We start from the raw sequence: 21063 nt of genomic DNA on the forward strand, positions 1-21063 counted from the left end.
TCCTGGAGTGTGGTTTTCATTATTTTTATATCCTCAGCCTCACAAATCAGCTGGGGCAGAGATGCCGACAGAAAGGCCTAATGGAAGGAATATATTTGTTTCTAATTTAGAGTAAGAATGACCACACCCCACAGATCAAAATCTGTGGAAACTTCCACCGCTCTGCTGCACTGTGTTGAACAGCATTTCCAAAAGAGTTCTTTTTTTTTTTTTTTAAGATTTTTTATTTATTTGACACAGAGAGAGACAGAGCCAGCGAGAGAGGGAACACAAGCAGGGGGAGTGGGAGAGGAAGAAGCAGGCTTCCAGCAGAGGAGCCTGATGTGGGGCTCGATCCCAGAACGCCGGGATCACGCCCTGAGCTGAAGGCAGACGCTTAACGACTGAGCCACCCAGGCGCCCCCCAAAAGAGTTCTAATATGCTCCTGAGAAGGGATTCCATATCAATACTTTGGGGAAATGTTCCATGTTTTATCCCTGTCTTGGAGACTGATGTTGCTTATAGAAAAGCCTCTGAAGAGCTCTGCAGAAGATGTCTATTTAACCTTAATCAGATGTTTTGCAAACTTGCTTACTGATAGAAACTTTTATTCATGGAATATCTGTTCTGTACAGAACAGACTTGGGGAATGCTGAGGTAAAGACTACTGACCGGGAACAGAGGAGGTCTGGGTTGTGGTCCTGGCTCTGCCACTAACTTGCATGTTTCATCATCTTTGGACTACAGTTTCCTCATTTGCAAAAGGAGAGGTTTGAAATCAATGATCTAGAAAGAAACAAAGGACTACCATTTATTGCACATTGACTCTGTGCCATGCACTGGCATGCCATCAGGGTCCTGACCTTAGAAGGGCCCCATGCTTGGTTTAATCAGCCATCACCATCTGCTATCACCATCTTAACATTCTTCATAATATTTAAACAAGGAGTGGGGTGCCTGGGTGGCTCAGTCGTTAAGCGTCTGCCTTCAGCTCAGGGCGTGATCCCAGCATTCTGGGATCGAGGAAGCCTGCTTCTCCCTCTCCCACTCCTCGTGCTTGTGTTCCCTCTCTCGCTGCCTCTCTCTCTGTCAAATAACTAAAATCTTTTAAAAAAATAAAAATAAACAAGGAGCTCTGCATTTTCATTCTGCACTAGGCCCCACAAATTACGTAGCTGATCCTGTGAGTGTGTATGTGTGTTTTTAGAGAGAGAAAGAGAGACATTATCTCTAATATTATCTCTCATCTTCACATCAGTCTAGTGAGAATGTATGTGTATTATTATTTGTGATACACAGATGTGGAAGCTGAGGTTGAAAGAGGTCAAATAAATTACTCAAGTTCACATGGGGAGTGAATAGGGAGCCAGGATTCCAAGCTAGTCCACTGAGTTCTGAAGCTCTTGCTTTTCCCACTAGACCAGCTGCCAGTGCAAACATTCTATAATTCTAAGATTCTTTTGTTCTTCCAACTACTAGTAGGTCTGTCTCACTATTCCAGTAACAGAACTGCATTGATACCATTTGTTGTCTGAGTAGCTATCTGACTAAATGAATTAGGGAGTCATGGACTAGATGTCAGTGAACACATGGCTAAGTGGCAGGGAGTGAGTGGCTATAGAATTTAGACAGACATGGAGTCCAACAAACCTGGTTCTGCCATTTACTAGCCACGTGACCTAGGGCGGCCCATGTACTTCTCTGTCTCAGTCCACCTCGTAAGTCATTGTGAGGATTCAGTGAAATAATGCATTGCCTAACACATGATAATCTCTCAAGAGATTATTACTATCTTTTTATTAACCACACTAGACTTGCTATTGTGCTATCAGAACACCAACTATTAGAATCATTTGTTCAATAACAAATGCAAGAACATTAGATTTCTTTACTTTTTTCTAAATCAAGTCAAATTTTAATTTCTCTAATTCAAATCAAATTAAATTTAGCTTCCCTCTCACCTACCGGGTTGGTGGGATATAAAATTTCAGAGCTTTTGTGGGGATGCAAAAATCTCAGGCCTCGACCAACCTGGAAAACCTGGGCAAGTGTCTTCAGCCCATTGTAGTCGTGGCTCATTATCCAAGCAGGTGAGCTGCAGTTGGACGTATCTGGCCCAGTTGCTCAAGTCATCTACTCCTATTCTATACCTGGCCACCAAGAGATTCTGCATGGCTCCCAAAGCCGTGGCTTTGTCTATTCCTAGGTGTCCTTGTAGTCATCACTGCCGGAGATACTGGGAAAAAGCCAAGTGTGGGCCCTACCACCCCTCCATCCTCCTGGCTTTGCTTCCCCTTCCCAAACAATCCAGCTTTGTTCCTTCAAGAATGTATAGATTGAAAACAGGGACTTCTAAATGTGTTCCCCTGAGGTAAAGAAAGCCTCCCAACCTACAAAGGACTAACTTCCAAAAAGGGTATAGAGGAAAATTTTCTTTTTACTAAGTCCACAGCAGGAAAAAAAATTTTAATTGATTAATTCATTCAATTATACCAAGTTCTCAAGCTTTTTCATCTTCTGTGAAGACTCCTATAACCTGTTTCTCCCTTGGCCACTATATTTCACATCGAAGCCTGTATGTCTTATCTTTACTGCCAACTGGGGAAGTAGAGGGGTTTGGGGAAAGGACAACACTAGACAGATTATGTTGCTGATTCTCGCCATTTCTGGGTGAGAAATTTCACAACCAACTGTTTGGGATTCCACATTTCAGATCTTCTGAACTGCTTGGGAACAATGAGCGGTGGGTGGAAAAGACACCGGCTTTGGAAGCCTTGATTTGTGGGAGCACATTTATATGTAATGGCACAGAGGCTTGGTAATGGGGTGTTGCAACAGGTTAGGACACTGATGTCCATGGGACAGGTAAATGGACAGGAAGTGCTGGGTCATTGAGAAAACAATGTTTTCCCCTAGTGCGCATGGTTATGCTAGGTGTCTGCCAAGTGAAGAGCAAAATTAGAAGTTTGCCGTAACATAGCAACAGAGCTATAGACCTGTCGTACTGGGCCCTCTAGTGGCTAGTTCGTATTCAATGACCATAATGCTGCTTTCTCTAGTTCTCTAGTTCCTACTCAATGAACTGCCGGTCTCCATCACTGTCTTGTCTTCTTTTTGGTTTTGTTAGAACCACTAGCTGTCTCCATCTATATTCTGTCCTCTCATTCCTCTATCATTGCTGGCTCAGAGCTAGGGCACAGATCTTGAGGGAAAAATTGGTTCCTTTAGAAACAGACCAAGATGGAGAGTGGCATGCGGGTTTTGAGGGGGAGTACCCCAGTAAGGAAGTAGGAGTGGGCAGAGGGAGAAGCTAACTCACAGTGTGGTTGCAGCTGAAACCTCAGCTGCTCCTAACGGGGAGTTCTGGAGTTGAGATGGCACCTGAGTTGTCCCAAATTGAGCCGTGGAACCAGACCTTTGTATCCCTGCATCGATCTGTCATTGGTTGTGAGCTCCCTCCAGGAGGGGTTCTAGCCTTGGGTGAGAGATTTACTTGCGACCCAGGGGAGCGTACAGTGAGGTAGCTGGGAGCCGTCAGCAGCTCACATTCCCAGTAGCTGGGTGGTGTGAAAGATCTGGGCAGAGCACCACTGTATCCACTCCTGGGAGTTTGCTTTCACATTCATGGGCTCCCTGAGCACTTTGTTCCTCTCTTTTGTCAGTTTTCCCTCAAAACGGGGAGGAAAAGGCCAGAAATGAAAAGTCAGGAGTCAGAGATTCTAGCAAAGACTCCTGTTGCACGACCTTAAGGTGTCACCTAAATTATCGTAGCCTCAGGGCTAGGGAGAGAGTTCAACAACGATGCTTCACCATTTAAATTTTATGAAGTGCTCTCTCATTCACTTTTAATTGAATCCACTGGGCCAAACTCAATCAAATGAGATAATGGAGATGGAAATAGTTTGAAAGATTGGAAGCACCATACACATGTGAGAGATTATGTAGCGCGATACTCATCATAATGTTGATTCGTTCTCAAATTTATTAAGCATCTACTTTGTGCTGAGCTTTCTCCTAGTTGATGGAGGCATAGAGATACATTAGGCATGGTCCCTGCCTGTACCTTTGCATTGTTTTTAGGAGGGGAAGAGACATGCCAAGAGAGTACAATGTGGTAAAACTTATAGAACCATGACCAGGGTGGTAAGATTAGTGAAAGAAGCCTCAGTTTGTGTGGAGGAGGGGCATAGATGGGTTCAATGTAAGGCTGCACAGAAATAGAACATTTTTATAGGTAGAAAAACTGAAGTGGGTGAGCTGATCCTTGCCCCTACGAAGGCAGGGACTATGCCTACCGTATTTGCTGCTGTGTTCTTAGTACCAAACACATTGCTTACATCCAGGTACTTAATTAATATTTGTTGAATGAATGAATAAGTGACAAACCAAGAGCAGAATTGTAAGCCTGTAGCTGCCCCACAGAGCTCTTTTCAGATGTATTTAAATAATCCCATCCTCTTCTGACTAAGGGAGGTACAGCAATGATTCACATTAGATGCTTTCTCGAGATTAAACCCTTCTAATCTCCCAGCAGATTCTGTGGCTAGTCTCTCTGTTCTCCTTGTCCCCAGTGTTTAGAGTCAGTGCTGTAGGGACTCAGGGACCCTCACCCAAGAGCTGTCCCAATTGGCTTATTATTCCCATAGGATTGTGACAATGTCCTCTCTTCTCCTTTGTGGCATCTTGGTTGGGGATGGAAGGAGCTGGGCAGGGATGAAATTGTGACTGCTCTATTTCTTCCCTGAAGGGGAACAGGGAGGCCAGCCACAGTCTGTTGGGAGATTAGGAGGGTTTAGGTTTAAGACAGCCATCGAATGTGACTCTCAAAAGAACCAGCTACAGTGGGGAAAAACATGGGCTTTGAATGCAGGCAAACCTGTGTTAACATCTAGACAACCTCACATGTTGAGTGAACGTTAAAGAAGCTATTTCACCTCTGAGCTTCTGTTTCCTTATGAAACGGCGATTAAAAACAGTTAAGAGCTTTTGGAAAAAGTGAAACAAGGTAACATGCAAATTCCCAGCACAGTGCCTAGCAGAGGTTGATTGCTCATCAAGAACCAGTTTTTCTTCCTTTTTTCTTTCCTGGTCATTAACTTCTGACTTTCCTGTTCCCCAGGAGCTCATTCTCTGTCAGTGTTTAACCACTGCTGCAGATGGGTTCTCTGATTTCATCCAGGCAGATCGTATTCTTGGTTTCTTAATGGCGCCTGAAAGAGGATTCTTTTTCCTACACGAGGTTGGCTGAAAGCCTTGCTTGGTCTATTTCCCTTATGCTTAAACCAGTATCTTGGACATTACCGGTCTAGGGAGAGATGAGACAAGACTCACCAATGCCAGAAAAAAAATGATCAAAGGTCATACTGCCTGGACAGGGTTAGTTACACCTGCAAGGCTTCAAAACATGGTCAGAGTAACAGTACCTCGTTCTCCTTGATAAGGCTGTACATTGTTGTCGTTGTTGTTGTTGTTGTTTTGTTGTTCAAGGCCAGTCCTGGGGGAAAGAGTGAGGAGGGTAGGGTGAAGACCATTAGCTGTCCTCCAAAATCCATGCATCCCTCCCATAGTAATAGAGATGTGGCTGGGATGTGACTGCCCAGATAGGAAGCTCATTTGCCAGCTCGCCTTGCAGCGTGGTCACATTACTAAGCCCTTGTCAGTGGATGTGAGCAGAAGGGATGTGTGCAGCTTTTGCCTTGCTTGCTTAAGCGTACATCTGTGGCCCTGGAATTCCGTTCTTTCTCTCTCCTCACTAACTAGAAATGCCCCAAGCAGAGTGAACTTGGAAGCTGCATGTTGAAGATGGCGGTCATTATCCTTAGTCCCCGAATGACTGAGTAGAGCAGAGCCATTCGCCTACTCGAAATGCTTGGACCATACTACATTGGGCCTCCTATTCAAATCCTTAAAGTTCTTCCAAATCCTTCTTCAAATCTCCAGGAAACATCCACAAATGCTTCTCTCTCCTCTTCTTGACTGTGACTTGTAATATCTGTTCCCCACATTTTCTGGTACTTAACTACATCGTTTCCTATGTGGTTCTGTTTGGTGTCACCTTGTTCTGTTCTTTATTTGGTGTGTGCTTCTTGTCTGTTAAGCAGGAGATCCTAAGATGTGACACCTTTGCTTTTACTCCTGTTTGCCCAACAGCACATCTGTAGTGGACGCTGATGGAGCCCGAAGAGGCTCCCTGCCCCAGCTGCTGCGGGTGTTGGCTGCCATCAGTTTGGAGCTGCTCCCTCTTCCAGAGATTTGGCCTCAGCCAAATGTGAGCACGCCTGGGAGGTTAAGTACCCCCTCTAGCAGCCAGCAGCCAATGATGTGGGACACGGGGCAGAAAATGATAGCCACAAAAGGTGGGGCAATTCTGTGATGAATACCGAGCTTCAGAACCTGCCCTAGGAGCCAGGCTGTTGCAAACCTCCAACCCAGACAACTTCGTTGCTTAGCTTTCTTCCTGTGCTGTGCTAGCCTGCAGTGGCTCACGGGTGCCACCTTGTCTCCAGAGAATTGCCCTCAGCGGATGAGATCCTCCTTACAATCCTCCTCTTGTCCCCCCTCCCCACCAAAGCGGCCCACAACCAATGCCTCGCTGATATGGGGGCATAAAAGACCAGCCCCTGGCCTCAAGGGGGTGTAATCCTGCGGTGGGGTTTGTGCCCCAGCCATGTAGACCAGTTCCCTGTGGATCAGGCCAGGGCTAGACATGACCCGAGACACACTTTGTTCTTTCTCCCTTGCAGGTTTTTCCTGAAAAGTGCCCCATCAACAAATGCCTGTCTCAAACTCTGTTTCTAGGGAACCCAGCCTCAAGCTATTGGCATCAGTGCCCTGCTATCATTTCCCCAGATCACTTTCCCATTCATTTCTAGGGACTATTCAGATCCACACCCTGGGTCGGGTGTACCTTGGAGCCAAGACTGGGTTGAAGGTGGTGCAGCGGTTAGATGAAGACCCGGTGGGCTCTGCTGAAGTCATTATAAGGAATACCTACTAATTAGGGTTGTTATGAAGGTATTAAGAGCTAAATGAGTTAATGTATATAAAATGCTTAGAACACTAGCTGACATCTAGTAAATGCTCTTAAGTGTTAGGGCAGGGTTTCTTTGATCTTCTTGGATCTTTTTTACTCATGCATCCCAAGAGTGCCAAGATGCGTGCTTTGCACATAGTAGGCCCTCAGTAAATATTTGTTGAATGAACGCTTACTGAGGTTTTGCTTTGAGGGCTCAACGTGATGTGCTGGGATCTGGCCAGCAGAGGGCAGAACCAGTGCAGATAAAAGATCCTGTGCCTCCAGGAGGAAGTGCCACTGAACTCCGGACAGTGGGTGTGGGGTAGAACTGGGGGAGGGGAGTAATGAGGTATATTGAGCTCCTACTTGTGAATTCAGACCAATAAGTAGCTCTAGGCCCTGGAGTTGCCCTGGTGTCTGTAGCTCTTCTTCTGACCTTGTGACTGACTACTCCACGCTCCCCTCAATAAATCCCCTTTTGTGTTAATGCTAATATACATTGGGTTTCTGCAACTTGCAAGCAAAAGAATTTATATTATTTTATTATTAATCCCTGTTAAGTGTAAGGACTGTGTGAAAGGGAGCCACTTCCATGGGTAGGGCCACTGAAGTCCCAGGGATGCCACACTGGGCCTGCTTCCTGCTCAATTTCCCAGCCAACCACTGTCTTTAAGAATGTGTTTTCACCACATTTCTACCCCCAAGCTTCCTTCGTCTTGTTCTCCTCTTTTACTTCACCCATTTAGATCAGTCCTCTTTCAAAGTCCAGTTCAAATTCTACCTTTCTCTGAGTCCTCTAAATCTACTCAATCTCATTTCTTAGAACCCTTTTAGCCTGACCATTCCTATACTTAATTGCATTTCCTGTTTTATTTGGGAGTTTGGGCTGGGTGGTCTCTAAAGTCCCATTCAGTTGCAGATTTCTGAATCTGTTGTCTTTCCGTATGTCAAATCTTCCAAAGCAGGTCTTCGCCTTCTCCTTCAAGAAGAGCTAGGGAAAGGCTTGAACACAAAGGGGGGGATGCTCAGCACAGATTTAGAGGGAGTGAACACAACTCACTGCTCATGGGAGTGAATGTGTTCTGTGATCCTTCATTCAAGAAACACAGGCATTTATTTTTATTTTTTCAAAGTGGAAATAGATTCCCCCACCCCTTATTATACAAGCAACATACTCATGGTCAAATAAATCAAATATTACATAAATTTTTTAAGTAGAAAGGGAAAATCACCCACAATCCTTCTCTTCAGAGATAATGGCAATTAAAATATTCTTTTAGAGTTTTTGAAATATACAAATATGCATGTTTCAATAGGGCCTTCTGGAGACCCCATGTAGATCCCTTAAATAGAATCAAACAGAACAGTGGGAGGTTCCAGCCTGAGATTTGTAGCTTGTAGGGTAGTCAATTACCACATTGCACATATGAGACTGAACCATAGGAAAACTACTGATCGTCAGCTGCTTTTTTTTTTCTTTTTTCTTTTTTTTTTAAATTTATTCGACAGAGACAGAGACAGCCAGCGAGAGAGGAACACAAGCAGGGGGAGTGGGAGAGGAAGAAGCAGGCTCATAGCAGAGGAGCCTGATGTGGGGCTCGATCCCACAGCACCCGGATCACGCCCTGAGCCGAAGGCAGACGCCCAACCGCTGTGCCACCCAGGTGCCCCCGTCAGCTGCTTTTTGACCTACAAACACAATTTTATGATTTAACCTAATGTCTGTGAAGTCCAGAATGTCAGAACTGATAGAGCCCTTAGAAACTTTCAAGTCTAACTATTTCATTGTGCTGAAGAGGAAAAAGGATCAGAGAGAGAAGCAACCAGCACATTCATATACCAGAATCTTTCCACTGAACCAGGTACCTGTTTCGCATACTCTCCTTTGAATTTGATAATCTTCTAGATGTGATAATAATCTTCTAGAAGCAGATTTTAGTTTGGTATCAGAAAACTCACAGAATTTCATCAAATCAGAAGATGCTATATTAGAGGGTATGACTGGAGATGTGGCTAGGAAGGGTGCCGTGACCGGGCCGGAGAGGCCCATGACCCATGGAGCTAAAACATGTCAACATTCAGGCCCTGCAATGCACGGCTCCTTAGGGTCTTAGGAGGGGTCCTAGTAATGTATTCACATGGTCACATGTGTTGGTAATATTTGCAAAAGCAGGGTATTTTTTAATTCTTTTTCTTAAGGAGGGCCCCCAGAGTTATAGACGTTTCAGCCCTGGAACCTGTCCTGTGTGGTGCAGTTTTGAAAAGCACGAGGCAAGGAAACCAGAGTTCCTAGTTCTAGCAGTGGCCCTGCGCTGGCCCAAATGGCCAGAATGGTACTTACTTTGCTTCCCTCGCAGGGGGTAAAATCACAAACATTAAATGTCTTAGAACACATAAAATGTGAACAAATATAAATAAGTCACGTTACTTAGATTCTTATCTGTGATATGGGATCATCACTGCTGCTTCTTTCTCATGGTTGTTGAAGATAGCACATCAAAAAATGTGTCCTCAGGAGTGCCTGGGTAGCTCAGTTGGTTAAGGGTCTGCCCTCATCCCAGGTCATGATCCCGGAGTCCCAGGATCAAGTCCTGCATTGGGCTCCCAGCTAAGTGGGGAGTCTGCTTCTCCTTCTCCCTCTGCCCCTCCCCCTGCTTGTGCTCTCTCTTTCAAATAAATAAAATCTTTCTTAAAAAATGTGTCCTCAATGCATCTTCCTGTTTCATCTCCCTCTGCTACAACTTCCTCTTCTCCTTCCTCCAGCCTCTTGCCCCTAACCCCCAGTACTCTAGCCACTGGGCCAGTCATTGGTTATTATCTCTTGCTACTTCTATATATTTGTCCATGGGGCTCCCACTGTCTATAAAGTCTACCTTTACTGGGAAAAAAAATCTTTATCCATAAGGCCCAGGTCTGCCAGCCCCTCTCCTCCCACCCTAATGATGACCTCCCTTAGGACTGTTTCTTGTTGATCTTACAGATGGGGACACTGAGGCCTGATGTGGTCCATCACTGAGTTCTGGTGTTGTGATATGCTGCCATTCGCAGCCCCCAGCATTAGATCATAGACACACGGTTCTTGATGTACACGTGATAGGGGTCACTGCGCTTGTCCACTTTGCGTGAGCGGGTATATCCCAGGATGAGGCTGCCCACAGTGGCAGCAAATAGAAACATGACGAAGAGAATGTACATGTAGGAGTTGTCATCACGGCCAGGTAGGCTGGCCCGCCGCTCCTCAGGCAGGTTGTCTGGCCCTGGCCGGCAGAGCAAGTTGCTGTGAAGAGTAGCATTTAGAGCCTTCAGCACCGCGTGCAGGCTCTCATACCAGGTCTCAGTGCCGTTGGTGGTCTCCATAGCAACAGGGACGCAAGTGGCCAAAGAACTGGAGGACGCTCTGCTGGTGACAGAAAAGAGAGAGGGGATGGCTTCTGTCACCTGCAGCTTGAATTCCCTCCCGACCGCTTCAGACCCCAGCTAAAATCCCAACATCACAGTTTATTCTACCTACTTGTTTACTGGTCTGTCTTCTCCATTAGACTATAAGGTAATGAAGGCAGGGACTGTGTCTGTTTTACTAACTGCTACATACAAGCACTTGAGACAGCACTCAATAGCCGCTCAGTATATACTCGTGGCATAATGCCTTCCTTGACCACTGTAAGCCATATTAATCTTTTTTTTTTTTTTTTTTGGATTCTATGAATCACTGAGATTTAGGCTACCAGGACATTTGGGGTTATTTACTCTAACTCCTTCCATTTTATACACAGGGAAACCGAGACCCAGAGAGAATTAAGTGGCCTGTCCATGATCAGAGAATATTGGAAGGAGAGCCAAGACAGAGTCCCTTTCTGTGATGGCTGGCTTGGAGCTCCTTTGGCTCCTGGGCCAGCTCTCGGCAGGACTGTGTTGCACCATCAGAAGACATTTCCCAGAACGCTCCTTCAACACAGATCTTTTTTATATTCCACAGGCAGCATTTACAAGATGTTTGGGGATAGCTTAGATTGCACCCTACTTGGAGGCCAGAGGCAGGGTCATTTGATCTCTCAAGCATCCTGTGTCCCAAACACTCTAGGGGGAAATTCTGTTGGAAATGAGGTGGTGGGGGAAGCAGGAAGAGGCTGATAATCACTGCAGACACTGGGGAAAAGAAGAACAGGGTTGGGCCTAAGGGCAGGGGAGTGAAAGGATCACTCAGTCTGGTTTGGGGTTTTGCCTACCCCAGAGAGAGAAGACACAGACATTTCAACTATCCTTCCTTGTGACAAAAAGTCACTGTGTACCTGGTGTATAATATATGTCCCTTCTCCTTCCTCTCAGAGATTCTTAGTCTATAAATATAGAAAAATACCCAAAGACAGCCTTGTATCCTAATCTCTGAAAAACCATGTCATTTTTAAACAAGACTCCACACTCATTTCTTTCAGGAAGACTTCATTGAGTGCTCCCTACCCCCCCCCTTTTTTAAAGATTTTATTTATTTATTTATTTGAGAGAGAGAGCAAGCATGAGAGGGGGTGAGAGGCAGAGGGAGAAGCACACTCCCCGTTGAGCAGGGAACCCGATGCAGAACTCGATCCCAAGACTCTGAGATCATGAGGTGAGCCAAAGGCAGACGCTTAACCAACCGAGCCACCCAGGTGCCCCCAGTACCTCCTACCCCCTAACCATACTCCACAAGCTTTATCAGCACAGCCTTCCCTTTTGGCCAGCACTTACATATAAGGCAACGTGTGGCTATTCTCTTGTTATTGAAAAGGGTATCAGCAGACCACATGCTCCTGGTCAGCAGGACTGTGTCTCTCCCTCAAGGCTAGGGAACTATCCTGAGACTGGCTGGGTGTTGTGCTTCCCCAGGGTCTACCTTGTAACTGGCTGGGTGTTTTTCCCTCAGGGGTCTCCAGTAAAGATGACTACTTTAGGGACTTCTCCATAGACCACACACTCAGAGTTCACCAACTGGTTCCAAAGCCCTCCTTTATCTAGGTAGAGTTGTCAACCAACCAAAGTTAACAAACTTGACTCTTAACCATATGGTCTCTTCCCCAGAAAAGATGACAGTTATGACCATGACCAATATTTATGAACAACTCTATGAATACAGAAGTTGGGAGGGAAGAATCTGAAAACTACAGCAGTCACCCAGGACTGGCCTACATTTCATGCAAGGCCTTTGGGGCTCCCTGCTATGTGATGCTTGGACTACCTTGTCTGGATGGAGGAAGGGAAGAGAACAAGGGCTCGCGGACTTAAGATCCAGGAGGCAGAGGTTCTCATCTACTAGCCCCCTTGTCAGGTAAGAAATTTCTGCCTTCTGCTTTCCTCATATCAGCCAATGGAAAGTAGCAGCAACACAACGAATTAATGGCTCAACTAATCATTCAGCCAGTCATCATTTATGGAGGCTCACTCTTGGGCAGGCCTCCTGCTGGGAGGTTGGGAGGCTCAGACCTAGTCCCTGCACTTAGGGACACACTGCCAGCTGATCTGTAATACAGGTGACAAGCCAGGGACTACTGGGGCTTAGAGAAAGAAGAGACAAATTCTGATCAGGGCTCAGAGAGTTTCACAGTGATAGAGGCATCTGAGTTGGACGTTGAAGGGTGTTTTGGAAGTAACAGTAAGAAAAGCAAAGAGGTGAACAAGCACGACAAAAAGAATGTTTAGAAGAACAGAAAGTAGCAAAAAGGGGTTGGAGTGTAAGATGTGTGGAAGGATAAGATAGGACGCAGGATAGAGAGGCTGTCCTGAACAAGGTCAGAGAGAGCCTTGAATGCCAGGCTGCAGAGTTGGACTTTATCCTGTAGTTGGGGAAGAGCCATGCAACAGTATTTTAAAAGGGAATACAGTGATAAGATTTCTGCTTTGAAAGGACACTCTGGCTGCTATGTGGACTGGAGGGGGTAAGAATTGAGGCAGGGAGAGAACAAGGGTCTTGAAATAGTTCGGGTAGAATACACAGAGTCCCTGGGGCCATGGGGATGACAAGGTGGGGACGGGAAGGGGTGTGAGATGTGAGAGGCATGTGGGGAAGGGTTTAGGGAAGAAGGGGCCTCAGACAGTTTTACAGGGAGATAACAGACAGATGGGGTGCCTGGAGGAGCCCACTTTGAAAGAAATGGGCTTCTTGCCCTGTTTGGGCTTTAGTTTCCTCATCTGTCGAAACGATTATCATCGGGAGTTGCTCAACGGGTACGGAGTTTCATTTTTGCAAGATGAGAAAGTTCTAGGGACACCTGGATGGCTCAGTCGGTTAAGTGTCTGCCTTCGGCTCAGGTCATGATCATAGGATCCTGGGATCAAGCCCCACATCAGGCTCCTTGCTCAGCGGGAGCCTGCTTCTTCCTCTGCCTGCCGCTCTCCCTGCTTGTGCGCCCTCTCTCTGACAAATAAAATCTTTAAAAATAAATGAAAAAGTTCTAGAAATCTGTTGCACAACAGTATGAATATAGTTAATACTACTGAGCTGCATGCTTAAAAATGGATAATAGGGTAAATTTTATGTACTTTTTTTTTTACCATAATTTAAAACGACATCATCCCTGCCCTGCCTCCCTCCAGGCTAGCTTGAGCATACAGTTTTATTATGGTGGAAAAAAATTTTAAATCTATTCTCCATTTTTGAGAAGGAAACACATAGACACAGTACGGACAATGAAGATGAAGTCTCCCCATTCCCAGAGGTCCAGGANNNTTTCCCAGAGCAGTCACTGTTACCTGTTTTCTTAGATATCCTTACAAGCTAGTTTTAACTGACAGGGCAGAGGAAGGGCAACCTGAATCTGGAAGACTCACCAAATCACAGGCAAATCCTCTGTGGCTCTGAGTCAGCTTCAGGAATCTCCCTATGGGTGTCCTCGGGCTCCTCAGTCCCTCAGCCTCTTCAGGGTGTCTCTGGATACATCTGGGGTCTCAGTATTGACTTTGGGAGCGGGGAAGGCCCAGAGCTGGAAAGCAGGGGACGAGGCAGGAAAGGGAGGAATCAGACACCCAGAAATCTCTTCAGAGCCAGGGTGGATCTCCCAAGGCTGGGGCCCCAAGGGTTGTGCAATAGCCTTGCTGTGGGTGCTAACCCCCTCCCACCGCCCCTCCCTTTCCTGCAGCAGCTGGGTCAGGCCAGCCTAGAGTTGCAGTTACAGGAACTGTGTAGTGGCCAAGGGACATCTCACTGCTGTCCCTCAACTCCAGGCCTGCAACGTCTCTATTGGGTGACTTTACGAGAAGCCTCGGTTTAACAGGTCGACTCCTGCTCAGACACCAGCTAATAGTGCAGACTCAAATATTGCCTTTCCCAAGGGTACAGGTATCTTAGCAGAAACCTCTAAAAGGTTGAAGGAGCCTGAGACCCAAGGGAATGAAGTGTGTGGCAGAATGGCAGCTGGCCACTGGGTCGATATTTTACATAGGAACAAACGATGTTCCCAATGACTGGGTAAAACACCGTCACACCATCAGCACTAGATCATTGTGACGATTAAAGAAGAAAATGGCACAGATGTGGCGGCCATTTTATTTTTGCAGAGCAGAGGCTGGCAGGACGTTCCAAGTCCGTCTGGTCTAACCTCTAGTTAACCTCCTTCATCTTACAGTGAAGGAAGTGTAAACCCGAGGAGCTGTCTTGGTTCAGCTGCTACTTGTGTGACTTAGGGCATGTGACTTCCCTTTTCTGGGCCTCAGCTTCTGCCCGCATCTGTGAAATGAAGGGGTTTTATCTACATAATCTGGTAAAGTCAGCTGTAACATCCCACGAGGGTACAGATCACAAAACCACACTGTGAGATTACGGGAAATTGTGGATAGGTTGGTGGAAGAGGCATTTTGGGGTCTTTCTAGAGCCATGTAAGTCCCAAGATAGAGAAGCCTGCAGCCTTTGTTCTCACAGATTAAGACATAACTGAGCCCCAGGACTGAGTTACACTGAATATTCCTGCCTAGATAAACGGAGAGCCAAATCGGTTGGCTTGTTCGTTTTTCCTCTTAACGGCCCATCTGCCCAGGTGATCTAGCCAGGGAAGCAGGCAGACTCTGTGCAGGGGTGGAGGTGGAGGGACAGTGTGGGGGACAGGGTGGGCTCCGAGGCGGGGTTCAGTGAGGACAGTAAAGGTTCATGAAACCATACATTCCTCAGATCCTCCTTCCAGGGCCTCTCTGGATAGACCCCAATGTTTGTGGTTCTGACAGGAGAGGCAAAGAAGCCACTGTTACGTATCTTTAGGTGCTGGGTTGGGGCAGGAGTGAGGGCCCGGGTGCAAGGGCATCCCGCTGCGTCGGGAAACAGAGAGCTGATAAAGGGAGAGGTTGGTTCTCTTCGCACTGCCTCTAAGTCCAAGGATTGGCCATTGGCATCACTGTGAATTTTTTGCCTCTTTCTGAGCTCTGTGGCTGCCCTCGTCAAGATGAGTCACTGATTATAAAGTTCATAACAGCGGGAGATGGAGCTCTGCTTTGGAGAGTTCTTTTTTTTTTTTTTTAAGATTTTATTTATTTATTTGACAGAGAGAGAGACAGTCAGCGAGAGAGAGAACACAAGCAGGGGGAGTGGGAGAGGAAGAAGCAGGCTCCCAGCGGAGGAGCCTGATGTGGGGCTCGATCCCAGAATGCCAGGATCATGCCCTGAGCCAAAGGCAGACGCTCAACGACTGAGCCACCCAGGCGCCCCTGCTTTGGAGAGTTCTTAATTTGAAACAGAAGATAGACCAGTTAAGAGGAAGGTGAACAGTGACTGACCACGCTGAAAGAGATTTGAAAGATAGAATCTAGATTCTAGGCCAACTCCTCCATTTTGTAGATGGGGAAAAGCGAAGCTCCAGGAGGGGAGGTGACTTGCCCAAAATGGCAGGACTCGTGAAGGGCAGAGGTCCGATGAGAACAGGGTCTTCGGGGGCATGTGCTGTTCAGGTGCTCTTTCCACTCCCAGTGGCAACATTCCCTGGCATCTGAGTTGTGCATCACACCGAACACAGTCTCCCCGTGTTCTGGGGAATCGGGTCCTCTAACTCCATTATTACTGCTTTTTCCTGCACTGCAGATTCTCACCAATCAAGGATCTGGAAAGGGGGGAAGTTGGCATGTTTTGGAGGAGTTAACCTTCCTTTATAATCTCATCTCCAGTGGTCCCTTCTGTCCAGACTCACTCCTGTTCCCCCAAACAAGCCAGGAGCACTCTCTTCCTCTACACTCTGTTGGTATTTCCTGCACGTTAACAGGTTCTTCCTGAATGTTCCTTTTTTTTTTTTTAAGTAAGCTCTATGCCCAGCATGAGGCATGAACTCATGACCCTGAGATCAAGAGTTGAACGCTTTACCAACTGAGCCAGCCAGGTGCCCCATCCCTAAATGTTCTTGACTTGAACTCACAGGTATCTAAGTTGGGGGTGGAGGTGTAAAGCTGTGATCTGAAGGATGAACTGGGCATCTTAGGTTTTCTTTCAGGTTTCTCTGGGGAAAAGAGAAACTCCGCCATTGGTTCTTTTGGGTTCCCCACTGCTCTGTTTCAGCTACTCTTTCAGAATGAACGTTTTAAGTGCCTGGGAAGGTAGAAAGGAGAGGCGGGGGGGGGGGGGGGGGGGGGGAGTCACACAAAGAAGATAGGGGATCCAATGACAACCCCTGAGACCACACAGTTTTGCCTTTGGTCCCTCAAGGGGTTTTATCACCACCCCTGACTGGGGAGCCAGTGGAGTGAGAGAGGAGTTAAAGGAATGGAACTTAACACAGAGTTGGAAAGAGACACAGGGATAAAATCTGAGCTGGAAGGGATCTTAATACTCATGTTGTTGGTACAAACCCCATTCAACCAGAAGAAGCAGAGCGCCCCCTCCCTGAGGAAATCACCTACGCAAGGTCTCAGTCCAGGGGTAGCGCTGGGACCACAAGTAGTATCCTGTCCACAGACGTTTCTACTTTTAGTTCCCTGTTGCCTGTAGGACAATCTAACCTCCTCAGATTGTCATTTAAGCTTCTTTGGATGTGACCCTGCCTCTAGCCCCATCTCACCACAGCTCTCCCCAGTACTCTGTGCCACATGATACTGAACTGCAGGCCATTCTCCAAACATTGCTTGCACTTGCACACTTCTTTTTTTTTTTTTTTAAGATTTTATTTATTTATGTGACAGAGAGACAGCCAGCGAGAGAGGGAACACAGCAGGGGAGTGGGAGAGGAAGAAGCAGGCTCCCAGCGGAGGAGCCCGATGTGGGACTCGATCCCGGAATACCGGGATCACGCCCTGAGCCGAAGGCAGACGCTTAACGACTGCGCTACCCAGGCGCCCCGCACTTGCACACTTCTTGCCTTTGTTTATGCTGTTTTCTTTGGCAGAGGAGGTCCCTTCCTCTTTTTATCTTCCTGGTGAACTCCTATTCATCCTTTAAGACCCAACTCCAATGTCACCTCTGTAGACCCTCTCCTGAGACACCCCCTCTCCCTTCCCCCCTCCCTAGCCAGTTAGTCTCTCCCTCTTGTCTGTTCCTAAAGTGCTTTACATAAAACCCTATTTGAGCACTGTGCTGTACTGAAAGTGTATGTGTGTGTGTAGGTATCAATACCTATAAATATGTATGCTAAACTCTGTGCTGTGAGTTGTGAGGGCAAAGACCCGTGCCTCATACAGTTCTTTATTCCCTGGGCCTGAGCACACAGTAGGTTCTCAAGAATAAATGAATCAGTGCCTCTTCTTATTAGACCATCCCCCATCCAGCACACACATACACATTCATGAAAACAATTTACGGTAAGTACTTAAAAAGCAACTTCAAGAGCAGAAACAGATACCATTTGGTTTGGGAAAGGGGAAACTCAAAGAAAAAAAGCCATCTTGGTCAGGCAGAGAAGGGACTCAGAGGAGGAGGAATCTTTGGAAGCTTCTTTGGAAGCCCTGACGTTCCCTGTACCTGAACCCCATTCAATCCAAAGGGCAGACATTCTTGGCCCCAAAACACTAGCAGTGGTTTTTCCACTCTCTTCCCTGTGTACCTACCCAGGTGTGGCCACACACACCCACCCATTGCACACATACAGTCCAATTCCCAGTCACCCAGCCTGTGATCTTGCCTTTCATGTGTGCCTTTGATGGTTCCAATCTTGGCTGTATGCTTGGCTATGTGACCTTGAGCACTGCATTTATTTCCTCTGAAACTCATATATGAGATGGGGATAATTATCCCTGCCCTGTTTACCTTACATGGGGACTGGGAGACACAACAGGGGGGAAGGTGTTTTAGAAATTGCCAAGTATTATAGAAGCATAAGAGAGAATTATTGGGCGATCTGATTTCCTCTTCTATTTCCCTACCCCCACCTGCAGATTACCAAGAACAGCCATCCCTATGTTGTCCCTCCCACCTCCCTTTGGTTCTCTTTCCTTGGGAGAAGTCAGCAGGCTCTTAGGACTCTTCTTGATTCTCGGACACACTTTCCTCCTTCGAAAGCCTGCCTTGGGGCTCCTGGGTGGCGCAGTATGTTAAGCATCCGACTCTTGGTCTCAGCTCAGGTCCTGACCTCAGGGTCGTGAGATAAGCGCCCCCCCTTGGGCTCTGCACACAGTGCAGAGTCCGCTTGAGATTCTTTCTCTCAAATAAGTAAATAAATCTTAAAAAAAAAAAAATGCCTTCCTTGTTTCTCATACTCTGATCAGCCCTGTAGTCCCTTTTCATTTAGGGGTACCATCCGGTAGTCCTATAGTTGATGGAGAACACACCAGAATTGGAATCAAGAGTCATGCCCCTATTAGGCCATGTCTAGCCATGTGTCTTGGTCAAGGGATGACTCCACTCTGGGCCTCATGTCCCCCATCAGTAAGCTGGGGGTTCTGTCTTACCTCCCTCTTAGTAGGTATTTGGAGCATCCACCCCTTTAGTTTATGGATAGAAATGTGTTTTGAGATGTGTCAAGTGAGTGAGGGATGAAGAAGGGTGTTGGTTATCATCTTAAGGAGTCAAGATAATCGAAAGCAGTTTCCCTGCCTCAAGCAAGGGGCTCCTCCATTTGGAACCAGCAAAGTGGATGGATGCCAGGAGATAATGAGGAGCTTACGCGTTTACGATACACCTTTGTAGGTGAAGTGGAGAGAGCCCTGGACTAGAAGTGAGGAGTCTTGGGTTCGTTCTGCTTCTCTCCCATTCCTGGTGCGTCCCTGGGCAAGCTAGCGCTCCGCTGGGCCTCAGTTTCCCCACATGCAAATTGGTGAAGAGTGGGGAGAAGGGATTGGAGGAGATACTCTTCACGGGCCCTCATACAAGGGTCCGTCTGAACTCCGACTTTCCAAGGTCCAGAGCCCTTGCCCCTCATGCCACATGGAGCGTGCAGACGACAGGACCTAGAGGCCCATTTAACAGGTGGTGACCCAGGAAAAGAAAGTACAAGGCATACAGCGGGTAGGGGACTTGAACAGGTTTACACAATCTGTAAACTAGAACCCAGTCTCCTGACTCCCAACCTAGACCTCTGTTATTAGCAACAGACGGTGTCTTTGGGAGTCCCCAGGCGCGGGGCACAATGCAGTAGCGAACGGGCAGGTCGGCTCCGCGGAGCTAGCAGCTCCGGCCAAACAAGAAAACCGCGCGGGGTCCCCGAGGGCCGTTTCTGCGTCTGCGTTCGCTGCGGCCCCCGCCGGTGTTCGCCTGCGTATCTGTGGACGCGGAAAGAGCTTTCGAGCCGCCGTCCCGGGGCGCGTGAGTGCTAGTGCAAGCCCAGCTCCGCACTCCCACGTGGGGCCCCGGGATCCCTGCAGCTCGGTTCTGGGGAGAACCAGCCCGGTATGTGAGCCGCCCCCCACCTCCGGTCGGCGTTCTCAAGGGAGGCGGGAAGACCCCTCACTTCTACCCCCGGCTGCAGCGCAGCCTTCCGGACCCTGCGAGTGTGCCTTACCTGCCTCTCGGCAAGACTCCGAGGGGCGCCCGTCTCTCGGTAGGACCCCGCACCCTGGGCTCGTCCGCGCTCCGTCTGCGGGTGTGCACACAGCCCGCGCCCCCTCGGCTCTGCGCCCCGATCCGCGCTCTGCTCCCTTTAACCTTCCCCAGGGCGCCTCCTCCCCCGGCCCCGCCCGGCCCCTAGCACACCCACTTCGCCCCAGGCTGGCTTCGGGCGCCTCCGCCCAGCTCCTCGGCCTCACGCGGCGTGGGCTCCGACCCTTCCGTCCCCTGCAGCGCCGGCTTCCTGGACAGGAGGCCGAGTGCCTCTCAGTTTGCTTCAGCTTGCCCAGCCCGAGGCTGATCTCCCAAAAGCCAGGCTGAGCGTTGGGTGCTGGTGGAATCAGGCTTTGCTCCTAAGTGGCTGTGTGGTGGTGGGCAAGTCACTGCTCCTCACTGGAAATGGGTCAAGTTCCTAAACGCATGCTTCGCATGGGAGTGGTTTGGGTCAGGTGAGATTGTAGAATCCAGAATATTAAATCCATTGGTCACTGGAGAAATCATCTGCTTCTAACACAAACTGTCTTTTCCAGACAGGAATGCAGAGGCCCAGTCTGGGGAAGGGACTTGCTCAGGCTCCCCACAGAAGTCAGGGGTGGAACTCAGACTCAGAATTCACTGTGTCACTTTCTCTCCTTCACCCCAGCGGATGTCCCCTCCTTCCAAGTCTCAACAGCTCCTCACATGCCTGGACCACTGTTGTCCAGCCATACCTCACTGGTCCCTGCCCCAGAGCACCCTGCACTTTCTGGCCACCAGGCCCTCCCTCACACTACTGCTTTCTTGCCGGTGACACTGCAGGCTCGAGAAAAGACAAGGGAGAGGGGGCGGCTATCTGCGGAGGAGTGGATGGTGGTTGGGAACAGCCTCTAGGGGACTCTGTGGGAGTCCTTATCAGAGCCCTCTTTAACAGCCTCCCACCTTGGCATAATTAATAATAAACCGAGGCCAGCTCTTGCTCCCTTGCAAACAAAGATCTGTTCCAGGCTATCAGAGGCACACACCCTTATCATAGAATCTCAGATTATATTTAAGAAGAGCTATCATTTTAAAAAGGCCCACCACACCGAGAGAATGCTGTACAGGATTGCTATTCTTTATCAAAACCCGTAACTTCCCTGTTGTTTCTGTGGTTGCATATTTTGACCCACCTAC

General features: G+C 47.9%; 1 protein-coding gene across 4 annotated transcripts; it reads right to left on the reverse strand.

The window, feature by feature from the left end:
• Nucleotides 1–8090: 8090 nt before the first annotated feature.
• On the reverse strand, nucleotides 8091–20023 carry KCNE3 (potassium voltage-gated channel subfamily E regulatory subunit 3). Of its 4 annotated transcripts, XM_008707341.2 has the most exons (3): nucleotides 19868–20020; nucleotides 13797–13948; nucleotides 8091–10392 (listed from the first exon to the last, which is right to left on the reverse strand). In XM_008707341.2, the coding sequence occupies exon 3, from the start codon at nucleotides 10350–10352 to the stop codon at nucleotides 10053–10055; it is 300 nt and encodes a 99-aa protein (XP_008705563.1). In that variant the 5' UTR covers nucleotides 10353–10392; nucleotides 13797–13948; nucleotides 19868–20020; the 3' UTR covers nucleotides 8091–10052. The 4 variants fall into 4 exon arrangements, with proteins under 4 accessions (XP_008705563.1, XP_008705566.1, XP_008705567.1 ...); XM_008707344.2 differs by lacking the exon at nucleotides 13797–13948 and having other exon boundaries at nucleotides 19868–20023; XM_008707345.2 differs by lacking the exon at nucleotides 13797–13948 and having other exon boundaries at nucleotides 8091–10395; nucleotides 19868–20018.
• Between the last annotated feature and the right edge of the window lie 1040 nt (nucleotides 20024–21063).

The sequence above is a fragment of the Ursus maritimus genome, unplaced genomic scaffold, assembly GCF_017311325.1.
Source record: "Ursus maritimus isolate PB19 unplaced genomic scaffold, ASM1731132v1 scaffold_16, whole genome shotgun sequence".
NCBI classification, from domain to species: Eukaryota; Metazoa; Chordata; class Mammalia; order Carnivora; family Ursidae; genus Ursus; species Ursus maritimus.

Excerpts from the sequence above, each read along its gene's own strand:
- KCNE3 (XM_008707344.2), bottom strand. The coding sequence starts at position 10,352 with ATGGAGACCACCAACGGCACTGAGACCTGGTATGAGAGCCTGCACGCG.